Here is an 11,885-nt window from a genome sequence, read left to right on the forward strand (position 1 = left end):
GATATGAGGGGCAGCAGGGTCTCTGGTCCTAGCCCTTTCAGGCTCCTTCCCAGAGTCCTCCCAGCAATAGCTCTTCAGATACCAAGAAAGGGCCCCTCTCTGGACTGGCCATCCCCAGGAGTGTTGAGTGGCCCTGGTGTCCAGCAGAGGGGGCCTGTGCTCTGCTCTGCCCCAGACTGGCACCCTCACCCTCCAGGACACAAGCTCGCTTGTTCCTCTCTCTGCCCAGGCCGTCGCCGCTCAGTGGGTCTTCCAGCCTCTCCCGCATCCCCCTCAAGGGCTCTGCAGGTCTGCCCATTGTCCTGAGGGCCAGCCTTTCCCCACTTCCTCCTCTGCCAGCCCCACAGAGGGCTCCCAGGAGATGCCATGTGGGAGTAATGCAGGACCAGAGAGAAGACTGGGTTTTGAGGATGGCAAGTTGGGTGCACCTGGAGGGGCTCTCAGCACCAACCTTTTGGTTAGTGTCAAGCACAGTAACTGTTTGCATCACTCAGAGGTTCCTAGTGCGAGCATCCCCCAAGAGCTAGACCTTGGCAGCTAGCATACCCCTATTTTAGAGAGGAGAGAACTGAGGCAAACGGGTTCTAACAGCCCCCACCCAGAGTGTTGGAGTGAGGACCAAATGAAGCCAACCCAGGGAGAGGGTTACACGGTGCTTATTAAATTGCAAAGGTCTCATCTGGAGAAGGCCTGTCTTGGGAGGAGATTCTCCAACTTCCCCTATGTCAGAAGCTGCCAGGCATCACTCAGCCCAATTCCTTGCTGCCTGAAGCGCTCGCATTTCAAATCATGTGCCCCAGCTGCTCTGCGAACTCCACAAGGATGAGCTGACTACTCAGTCCCTGCCGCGTGGGCGCTGGAAAGCCTGGTGAATTGTGTCCTACCCAGTCACTCTTGGAGATGCCCGGTCTGTCCCCTGCTGGGGTGAACCTCCCACCTGAGTGAGTTCACCTGCTGAGGTGTGGGAAAGCCTCACACGGTTGGCGTGCGTGCCAACAGAAACAAGTGCCTTGGGTTACAGTAACCATGGTTTCTGACTTGTCCTGGACTTTGGTTTTTCTCTGGAGCAGAGGCTAAGGAAAGTGCAGTCCTTGGTCCTCTCCCACCCCCCACCCTCCACCCCACCCCTGACACTCTCAGCTGCCTCCTCCAGGTGCTCAGCCCTACCTTCGACTTTGGGCTTGGCCTCGGCCAGCCGCTCCTGGAACTTCTTCTTGAAGAAGAGAGCCTGCAGGCGCTGCTGGTAGTGGTCGATCCTGCGGGCGTGGGGAGACTCATGGTGAGGTGGCCCCCAGCTGCCCCAGCTCCAGGAGCTGGTGCTAGATTTCACTTGGAGGCTGCCTCCCATTGAGCCTGCCGGGCCCCCTCCACTCCCCCCTGGGTAGAGCCGCGTGGGTCCCCTGCCCACCTGCTCATGTCGTAGAGGAAGCGGTCGGCCCTGGCCATCCGCTCAATCTCGTGTTTGTGCTCTTCCAGGAGGTCAACGTCACTCTTCTCTGGGATGAACTTCAGGAGCTGTGAAGGGCAGGTGAAGGTCAGACAGGAAGGCGGTGAGAAGATGAGACACAGGGAGAGCCCAACAGAGGACATGCCCAAATGCTGACCCTCCTTAGGACGGGGCGGGAGAGGCTTTAAAGAGCCTGGTTTCCTACAGCTCTTAGAACAATCCATGCATCGATTGTATCAATGATGTTTGTACATATGTTGCCATCATGATTTTCTAAACATTTACTTTCTATTGAGCCCTTAGTATCAGCTCCTCTCCCCCCCCCCCCCCGCCCCCCGCACCCTCATGACCCCCTTGATAAATCATAAATTATTATTATTTTCATATCTCACACCAACCAAGGTCTCCCTTCCCCCACAGTTTCTGTTGTTCATCCCCTTGGGGGGGGGGGGTTATGGGTCCATCATCGCAATCGGTTCCCCCTTCCTCCCCTCCTCTCCCCACCTTCCCTCTCCCCTCCTAGTATTGCTACTCCCATTCCTGTTCCTGGATTCCATGTGTCCTGAGTTCTTATAGCTTATCTGTACCTGTGTACATGCTCTGGTCTAGCCTGCAGTGAAAGGCAGGGCTGGGGTTATGATAATGGGGGTGAAGAAGTCTCAAGGAACGAGAGGAATATTGCGTGTTTCATTGGTGCTATACTGCGCCCTGGTTGACTCATCCCTTCCCTCTGTGAGGGGATGTCCCATAGTCTACAGATGGGTTTTGGGTCTCTGCTCAGAACCTCCTCATTCTCAAAAATATGGTTTTATTGGTTGGTTGGTTTGTGGTCTTCTGATGCCTGTTACCTGATCCCATCAATACCTCATGATCACACAGGCTAGTGTGCTTCCATGTGGGCTTATTGCTTCTCTGCTAGATGATTGCTTATTTAACTTCAAGCCTTTAAGACCCCAGGCGGTATATCTTTTGATAGCTAGGCATCTTCTGCTTTCTTCACCTCATTTGCTTATGCACCCATTTTTTCTTCAGCAATTATGCCGGGAGACATCACAGAATGCCAGGTTGGTAGAATAAAGTGTTCATAGAATAAAGTCCATCCACTATAAATATATGTACATAGGCCAATACCTGTTTTTATGAACTAATGTATTAACATGTGTACACACCTATGCTTATACCTCTCTCCATAGCTTTACTTCCTAGATCTTTCCTCTGTTTCCTTTCACCTTCCTCCTTTCCCACCATCACACTCACCCTTCTTCCACCTCTTAGTAATTCCTCTCAGCTAGATTGCTGTTGCCCCAATAAAATGATCTTTTAATTCAAATAAAGAAACAGAATTTGGTGCAAAAAAGCAAGCCAAAAAAATTAAATAAAGAGCCTGGTTTCCTTCATCTGACTGGGGCAATGACAGGGACGCTGGCTCTGACATGCTCTGCCTTCTTAGCTTGAGATACGACTTACATACACGGTGAAGTGGATTCCTCATAAGTATTCAACTCGATGACCTTTTTCTTTTTAAATCAGTTTTACTGAGATATCAACCAAACCCCACTGCCCGTGAGCTGATCCCGACTCATCATGACCCTGTAGGACAGGGTAGAACTGGCCCCTGTGATCTGCTAAACCTGTAACTCTTTATGGGAGTAGAAAGCCTTGTCATTCTCCAGGACTGAGATCTAACTTACATAGACATCCATTTTAGCCATGCTGTCCAATGCATGCTTTATTCTTAGACACAATCTTGTACTCACTGAGCCACAATCCAGATTCAGACACAGAAGAGTCCCATCTATCAGAAAGCCCCCTTTGCCACTGCAGCATAGCACCCTGCCTGCCCCCAAGACAGCCTCTCAACGGAGTCCTATCATCTGAGATTAATGACCTTGGCCTTGAACTTCCTATCGATGGACTCTTGTTTACATTCTATTTTGTGCCTGACTTCTTACATTGCGATTCATCCATATGGTGTTGTTGTTTTTAATCTTCTGAGTCTACTGTAGGAATACTACAGCCTATTGCTCTATTTTCCCTTGGTGGGCAGTTGGGTTGTTCAGTCTCGTGTTTGTTGGTTAGTGGCTCTTTGTACTGGTTTCTCTTGGGCAAATACCTCGGAGTAGTACGCCCGGGCCATTGTGTAGGTGTCTGTTCCGTTTTATTAGGCACTGCCAAATTGTGTGCCTGAGTGATTGGGACCAAGAGAGACTCCCCGGTGGGTCACACCCTTGCCCAGGCTCGGCAGGCTCAGTGCTTCGTGTCAGCCATTCTGGTGCTTGTGGTGCTAGGTGGTTGCGGCTGCAGTGACTTTCGGTGGTGATTATTCACATTCATCACCTTTTCATTTGCTTATTGGACCTTAGGAAATCCTCTTTCAGCTCATTTGAAAATTTGGGTGGATTATCATTCTCTCACCTACTTGAAGATATTCTGGATAGAAGGCCTCTGCTAGATATCGTAAGGACAGGTAGTCCTTGATTTACAACGGGGTGCCTTTCCGATGCCTCCACTGGAAGTCAGTACTTCCACACGAGTTGAAGGCTTTACTGCTCGTATTTGCTTTCATTTTCATGAGTATTGCCCTGTAATATCGGTATCTTTACTCATCTGATCTTTATCTGTCTGTGGGATCTGGGAACATCTTGGAGTGAGCATGCGAGACTGATAACATCAGCACATCACGGGCTATAACTCTGTAGCTAGTAGAGACAATCACCATGTTATTGACTTCTGACTTAAGACCAGCAGGAGTTTCAAATTGCCTCCAGAAAGCCTATTACAATAAAAGCTTGAGGTACACATAATATTTCGTAATACTACACAGGCACTCATTTGTGACATATCAAAACACGATTGCTATGTTCAAGATGTTTTAATGTGTCTGGAAGTGGTTCTTTAATGTTTTGTGCCTAGAAAGGTTAACTACATACGGAGACAAAAGTTTGACTAATGGAAGTTAGCTATGAACTGTAGCTAACTGTTGTGCCTTCATGTGTAAATTCAACTCTAAGACAGAGTTAGGAATGGGATCCGTCCATAATCCAGGGACTGTTGCCTGTACATATTATTACTAGTAAGAAAATGGACCAGCAAAAAAGGATCATAACTGTGGTTCATGGTAACTCGAACCACAGGGACTACCTCTGTTGCACTTTTTTCTTCCAGGAATTGGCTTGCCTTTTACTCTAGAGACTGTGTTCTTAAGGAGTGCTGGTGGTATAGTGGTTACTCGTTGTACTGCTAGCCACAAGGTCAGTAGTTCCAAACCACCAGCTGCTCCTCAGAAGAAAGATGAAGCTTTCTACTCCTCTACAGAGTGACAGTCTCAGAAATCCACAGGGGCAGTTCTACCTGTCCTAGTGGGTTGCTATGAGTCACACTGAGTTGTTGTTGTTGTTTTGGGTGACATCGTGGGTTAAGCATTGGGCTGCTAACTGCAAGGTAAGAGGTTCAAATGCACCAGCCACCCCTCAAGAGAAAGAGCAGGCTGTCTACTCCTGTCACAATGTATAGTCTCAGAAACCCTAGGGGGAAGTTCTATTCTGTCCTGTAGGGTCACTATGAGTCAGAATCAACTTGATGGCAGGGGTTTTGAGTCTTTTTAACTTTGCCTTTTGGGGAACAGTAGTAGTTCATTTTAATGAGGTCCAGTGTTTTTATTTGGTCTCTTCTAAGTTTCTCTCAAAGGATGCAAGTCAGGCTGGGAGAGATTTGGGAGAGACATGACTGCAGACCATCCTCATTTTGAAACTCACAATAGATAGACCCTCAGGGCTCTTTCCAGGGGCCTCCAGAACCCCTGAAAAAGATTTGATTGGCCTCCTTCCAGATCAGGTGGCCTGAGGACATCTCCATGAACCTTCTCCCCAAGCCCAGTTTCTTGCTGACCTAAGAATCTCAGCCCTCTGCATGCTGATTCTGCCGGCCTCCTAGCTTCAGCTCCCCGCCCTCCCCGTTCCGAGTCCTCACCTGCTCCAGCATGTCCTTCGCCAGGTCCTCTTGCTCATCCATCTTCAAGATGGCCTGGCGGATCTCCTCGTTGGAGAGCTTCAGTCTAGGGTCAAACCCCAACCCCCTCTCTGAGCAGCCTGGCCAGGCTCCCCACCCATTCTTCTCTGGAAGGTAGAGCCCAGCCTTCCTTTGGAGTGTTAACTCAGGCCCCCACAGACAGGGCCTCTTCTCAGATGACACTGATACGAGTCATTGTCCGGAGCTAGCTGAGTCTCTGCAAAGAGGCTCCATCAGAGACAGAGCCCCAGCTCCCACACAGCTGTTCCAGCTAGTCTTGCTGTCTCGGGTGGGGAGGGTGAGAAGCCCCCTTCCTCCAACACACCTCCCTCCCACTCAACAGGTCTTCCCTGTCCCTTCCAGAGACCTACCCACGGGGACCCCTGGCAATGCAGAACTCAGCCCCCCTATCTCCCTCACCAACTGAGGCCTGGGGCCTAGTGGGAGGGTGGGGAGGGAAAATGTCCCAGGGGTGGCTAGAGGCAAGACCAAGAATAGTAGTGGGAGGGCAGTCCCCTCTGGCCCAGGCTCGGGCTGCAGCCCTGTACAGAAGCCATGCTGTTATCGTAGAGACTGCCCTGCTTGTTCTGCAGGCCCCGGGAAATGCTTCTGGCCTGAGATCATGCTGCTCCGGGGGCTGGAGCCCAGCAGGGCTCTCCACAGGCTTAGAGCAATGCAGCTGCCAGGCTCTGACCAGGCTGGCCTTGCCATCGGGCAGTTTCCTGTCTGCAGAGTTCTGCGCAGCTGCTGAGAGTGGGCTCCCGGGAGGGAGAAGGTTCTAGACCAGTGTGCACCTCCCCGCCACATCCCAAAGGGACAGAGAGGGGAGCCCAGACCGCCATCACCCCCACTGCTCTGTTGCCGCCTCCCCCAAGGCATTCAGGTCTGACCACCTGTTTTGCTCCCAACCACCAGCTACCCATGCAGGGGCAGGGACCACAGAGGCAAGGCAAATGCGTACTTGGACAGGAGGATGATGCAGTTCTGGGCCCTGCGGCCGTCAATGACCGAGAGCTCTTTGACCTTGCGGGAGGCCAGGTAGATGTCCTCCGTGGAACCCAACTCCTTCTGCAAAAAAAAAATAAACCAAGTGGCCAGGCTGAGGCGTCTGGAAGCTTCCATTGTGTTCTGGCGTCCCCCACCACCCCACAAACCGGCACCCTACTAGCCTGGAAACACTCCCTGCTTGGGCGGGCAGGCGGGTAAGAGAAGGGAAGAGCGAGGCCACGTGAGCAAAAGAAAAAGATAGAAGAACTAGGGGAGGTGGTGGAGAGCCACCGCTCACAGTGGCATCTGTGACCTTCCCCTGGGCTGCAGTGGGGCTTCTGAGGAGCCCCCTTTTCAGAGACTGTCCTCTCAGATCAATGCGGAGAAGAGGAGGTTCTGGTATGGGCTGGCTATTGCCTGTGGCTTTGGGGCAATGTGATATGATTTACCACATCCCTAAAGAATCAGCCCCCACTGCCATTGCCCTAGGCAGAGCATCTCCCAAGCTTAGGATGAGAACCTGGTTCTAAGCCCCCCTAACGTCCAGGTTCCTGGACTCTGGAGAGAGTAACAGGCTGCCACGATTTGCAAGGCGATGACGAAGAGGCAGTATGCCATGCAGCGCTCTCTCCTCTGGGTCCTAGCAGGTGGGTACTTAAGAAATCAGAGCTGTTCGCACTTCTCATTGGGGACCTGGGGAAGTAGACGAGAGGCTGGCTTTTATTTTGGGCACTTTGTAATACTGGACAACCACATCATCATCCTTGGGCATGGTGCCCACAACCGTGCAGTGACCAGCCTGTACAACCATATAAGATGGCACTGCTGTCGGTCTGGTGGGCGAGACAAGAACCCTAGAAGGTTTCTCTTCACTCCAGTGGACGTTCGGATGGGCAGGAGGCTCTTGCACCGCCTCCCTGTACTTCCCTTCTTCTTTCTTTGGGGGCCCTCCCCACCTCCCCATGAAAGGATGGATAATAAAGCAAGAAGGGGGTGGACCAGCATTCACTTCGGGATCTTGTGCAGGGCAGCATCCCAGGAGAGCGGTTAAAAGCAGGGTAGCGGCCAGAGCCCCAAGAATGACTCACCTGCTGAGAAGGCTTAGTGATCGGCTCCTACGCAGGCAGCAGCCACAGCCAACAGAGAATTAAACATGCACAGGGTTAGCCATGAGGTCTGGGGACCTGACAACGGCAGGACAGGCAGGAGCTCCCCGCAGCCACTCTGTCCATCCATTCGGATGAGACGAGACCCCCACCCCCCGCCCCCACCCGCAAGATTGCCGCGAGAACACCAGTTAGCATTGAACAAGCATGGCTCCTAGCAGGCATGCAGTCAAGGCAGACGACGTGGAGCTCCTCCTGCCCGAGTGACACCAGTGGGCCCAGCTCTCCCAGGTCTAGACAGACCTGGCCCCTGAGCTCCCCACCCATAGCCTGGCTCCCAGCTTTTCGCTCTCCTCCGCCGGAGATCTGCTGAGAGGGCAGAGGCGTCTCGCCACCCCAGGATGCGCCCATCTGTCCACGCATTTTCTGCAAGCTTTGGGGTTATGGCCTCGGATGCTGAGGGAAGCCGTGGTCTCCGACTGTGACCCCTTAGCCCTTGCCCTCTGCCAGGAAGCAGGCAGGGAAAGAGCAGGAGCCACCCCTACCCACTACCCTGGGTTTGCCCTTTAGGGGGTCGCAGGGGGTGCAGCCAGCACCTGGGTCCTCCCTTCCTGACCATTCCTGAGGGGGTGTGGCCACCAACTCAAGCCCTGCTGAGGGCCTGGAGGAAGAACACCGCCCCTTGGAACCTCTGCCAGCCATAGCCTACCTGCCACCCCACCCCCAAGCCCCCAAGGCAGACAGAGGAGGCAGCACAGCCTCTGGGGTCTCCCCAGCTCTGCTGCTGTGAACTCGACATTGGCCTGCCGGGTGACCGTGGCTGGGTCAACCCAGTCCCTCCAACCAAGGGTTTGACTGGGTGCCCTCCAAGAGCGGAACGGGGACAGAACAGGGCCCATTTAATTCTCAGCTCTTCTCCACTTACCGAACTGGGATGTCCCAGACCCAGCTGGGCTTAAATCCCACACCCCCCTGGATCCCCACTGGCCCCCACGCCAGCTCCACCTCAGGGCCAGGGGCCAGTTGGGATGGGAAGGCCTGCAGCCCTGGCCTGAGAGAAGAGTCTACAAACACCCTTGCACACATCCCTCCCCCACCCAGCACTCACGAGGGGACCCCGGGGAACAGTGATTCACCGGAGCCTGAGAAGCTCAGAAGAGTTCATTCCAGGACCCACCAGCCATAGCTTCTGCCTGTGGTCATACTGGTTGCATGTGAGTGTGGGGCTACCGTGTTTCTGGGCTGAGAGAATCAGATGCCTTCGGGCCTCACATTGAAATGATCTGAACCATTTTCTAGAACCCCAAGGCATTACCCGTGTTCAACTCTTTGCCCCAAGAACCCAATGGCCAATGCCTTATGAAAACAAACTGGATTGGTCATCGAGCCTATCTGCTCTCGGAAAGGGTCCTCCATGGGTCTGGGCTTGGCCCCAAACAGACTGGGGTACCTCTCCAGAACAGCGGGAGCCATGTCACAGTACAGTGTCCATGGCTGCCTGGGGCCCCGGAGGGCACAGACTGCAATGGCAGTGGGGAAATCGCCAAACCGGGACTCCTAGTCTGGGCAGAGCAAACCAGGGAAAACACAAGGCAGTGAGGAAACAGCCTCCCCGAGGCAGGCCAGAGGGAAAGCAAATAGAAGCATCGAGGCCGGTCATTCCCACCGTGGCCTCGGTGGGAAGGTTCCCCGATGTGCTGGGCCCCAACTCCCCTCCTGAATCATATTCAGTTGAGGGAGAGGTCCAAGAAGCAACGTTTGGGGCAACTGTGTGGTCCCCACACGTAGTTGGAGGCCTTCCTGGGGAAGGTCCTGTGTCGTGGCAGCCCTGTTCGCCCTCCGTGCTCTACGCCTGGAAGGCCAGGCATGCTGCGCCTGCTCTCTGGGCCTGCAAAGCGTAGGTGCCCAACGTGAATGGCCTACCACTCCCTTGATGAAAAAAAAATTATTCAGCACCTTCTGGCAATGAAAACTTTTGAACTATATAGCCCGTAACTCAGGATAATTTGCCGGTATTTGCAGCAACCCCTGGATTGTTCTAGCATCCCGGGGTGGGGGTGGGGGCAGTATTTCCCACTTGGGGAAACACTGCTGTAAAGCAAAGCTCGGGGTTTAGCCAGGGTTCTCCCAGAAGGAGAAAGTCTCATCTTGATGAACACAGTGGGATTGCCCTCCCCTCTCCTGATTCAGATCCATGTCCTCAATAACGACTGACATGGAGGGAAGGATGTCACGAGGGGAAAGGGAGAGAGGGAGGGAGGGAGGGAAAAGGGACTTAGGTTTGGGATCAAGGCATGTATGTGGACATCAAGCCGAAAAAGGAGGCAACCTATGGCCCAAGCGACTACCAGAGGGGATGCTGTCTTACCTGATGCCTTTGGTACGCTGAAAACATTTTTTCAAAATCTTCTAGGTCCAGAATCCGAAATATTTGCATGTCATCCATCTCATTCCATACGGTACCGGGGACACGCTCCTACGAGCAAGTCAGAGAAGATGCCAAGGCTGCTGGGTAACTCCTTCTCTACACTCAGCGCCCCCCTGACCCCCTCACACTCCCAGTTGCCCACACTGCAAGGTACAAGCTATTAGATCTTCAGAAGAGGGTCTCTGCTCCCCTCAGACCCCAACCTTCTAGAGAAAGGAGGTTCAATCTTCTCTCTTCCAGGATGAAAGCCAGAGACAACCCCCTTCTTCCGTCTGTGTGGGGCCACCACATGTAAGCATGTCCCAGAAAGCAATGGGAGTGTTGGTGTGATGGGTGGGCCTAGATGAGAGGGGATATGTGCTCTCCAAAGAGCCCACAAACCCACAATGTGCGCAGAACACACACCCAGCTCCCTCCAAAGGCTCTGGTCTGCAGGGAATTGGCTCCTGCCATTGGCTGGAGTCACTCACTGGAAGGAACATATATCCAGGCTGCTTAGAGTCTCCTTTATCTGACGTCATCGGTCTCTCTCCCAAAGGTCTCCCTTCCACTTTCCCATGCTCCCAGCATGTGAGCAAGTGCCAAAGGTTACAAGACCCTACCACAAGTGCCCACTGGTCAGCCCCAGGGAAGAACTCATCCTCTATGGTTGGGGTGGGCCCAGGAGCCAACAGTTCAAGGTCTCTCAGCTTAATCCCTTAATTCTCTGGTTAAGCTCTTTGGGTTGAGTCCACTCCCCAGGAATCTAGGAAGGAGTTGTTAGCCGGGGCACAAAACACCCCCAGTTGGATAACAAGAAGCCCTGATGACGCTGGAGGTAAGCGCTCGGCTGCTGGCTGGAAGGTCAATGGTTTGATCCCAGCGTCTGCTCCAGGGGAGAAGGCTGTGATAGTCTACTTCCTTCAGCACTGGAACCCCATGGGCCAGTTCTCTGCCATCACATGGGGTCCCGATGGGTTGGCATGGCCAGCGTCCGGATTTCACAGCCAGGGCCTGGCTTAGAGAGCATGAGGCGACTGGGCAATGACATCCTCAGAGCACAGAGAGCAGAGCCCCTCCCGGTGTGCCCTCAGCCCTCTATCCAAGGATCCTCACGCAACTCCTTGCTTTGTTGTCCCCTTTATGGCTGCCGGGAAGGGGGGTGGGCGGCCAGAGAGCCTGCTTCCAGCTCCCTACTCCTTTGACAGCTCCCCCATCTGCAAGACTGGAGGGAGAAACATACCTTTCACTCACTTTTATTTTCTTAAACTCTGGAAAGGGAGGGTTAGGCCAAAAGGGTGGGGGCCAGGGGGAGGGACATTCTTGTGGCCTTCCGAAGGCCAGGGACCCGCTTGGGGAATGTGAGGCTGGGAAGCTCCGAGCTGCGAGGAATACAGGCAGCGGGCCAAAGCTAACACCGAGGGATTCTTCTCATGGCAGAACTAGCTAGTGCGTGTGTGAGTGCGAGTGTGTGTGCATGAGGACACACAGCGGGGCCTGCGTGGGACAGAGGTCCAGGCGGGTTGTGGAAAAGCCCTGGGCGGCAGAGGGAAGTTGGGCAGGGAACGCACTCTAGTAGAGCAAGGGGGCCCATGACTAAAGCAAGAGTGGACTGCGGAAGGCTGGGGCTACAATCTGCACTGCAGGGAAACTCCCACCTCACAGCTGAATCCAGAATTGGGAGAGGGGAGGGGGAGGGCTTGAAGGCCATTGAGGTAAAGCTCCGGAGGAGGCCAGAATGAGATGCAAAAGGCTGGGAAGAGAAAGAGTGGGCTTCTGATCTTGACTCTTCACGCCCCACCTCCCTCTCCTGCGCTCCCCTCCCCCACTACCAGAAGGACCAGAGGTCTTTGTGGAGTTGTAACAGAGATCTAGAGCCAGGTAGACATCTGTCTACTTCTCTTCTTCTCCACATCCTAAATCTGACCAG

At 53.6% G+C, this 11,885-nt stretch overlaps 1 protein-coding gene across 4 annotated transcripts in view; it reads right to left on the reverse strand.

Moving 5' to 3' along the window:
- DAAM2 (dishevelled associated activator of morphogenesis 2) overlaps positions 1-11,885 on the reverse strand; it is a 140,701-nt gene that overhangs the window by 12,122 nt on the left and 116,694 nt on the right. For 2 of the 4 annotated variants that reach the window (XM_045294801.1, XM_045294799.1), the window contains exons 15-21: positions 9,917-10,024; positions 7,758-7,762; positions 7,531-7,558; positions 6,417-6,523; positions 5,417-5,501; positions 1,409-1,515; positions 1,168-1,256 (exon numbers count right to left, since the gene is read on the reverse strand). In XM_045294801.1, the coding sequence (XP_045150736.1) occupies positions 1,168-1,256; positions 1,409-1,515; positions 5,417-5,501; positions 6,417-6,523; positions 7,531-7,558; positions 7,758-7,762; positions 9,917-10,024 (529 nt within the window). The remainder of the gene's footprint in view (positions 1-1,167; positions 1,257-1,408; positions 1,516-5,416; positions 5,502-6,416; positions 6,524-7,530; positions 7,559-7,757; positions 7,763-9,916; positions 10,025-11,885) is intronic. The other 2 variants (XM_045294800.1, XM_004710748.2) reach the window with 2 other exon arrangements.

The sequence above is a fragment of the Echinops telfairi genome, unplaced genomic scaffold (assembly GCF_000313985.2).
Source record: "Echinops telfairi isolate 266 unplaced genomic scaffold, ASM31398v2 ScPeMD7_3533;HRSCAF=4204_1, whole genome shotgun sequence".
NCBI classification, from domain to species: Eukaryota; Metazoa; Chordata; class Mammalia; order Afrosoricida; family Tenrecidae; genus Echinops; species Echinops telfairi.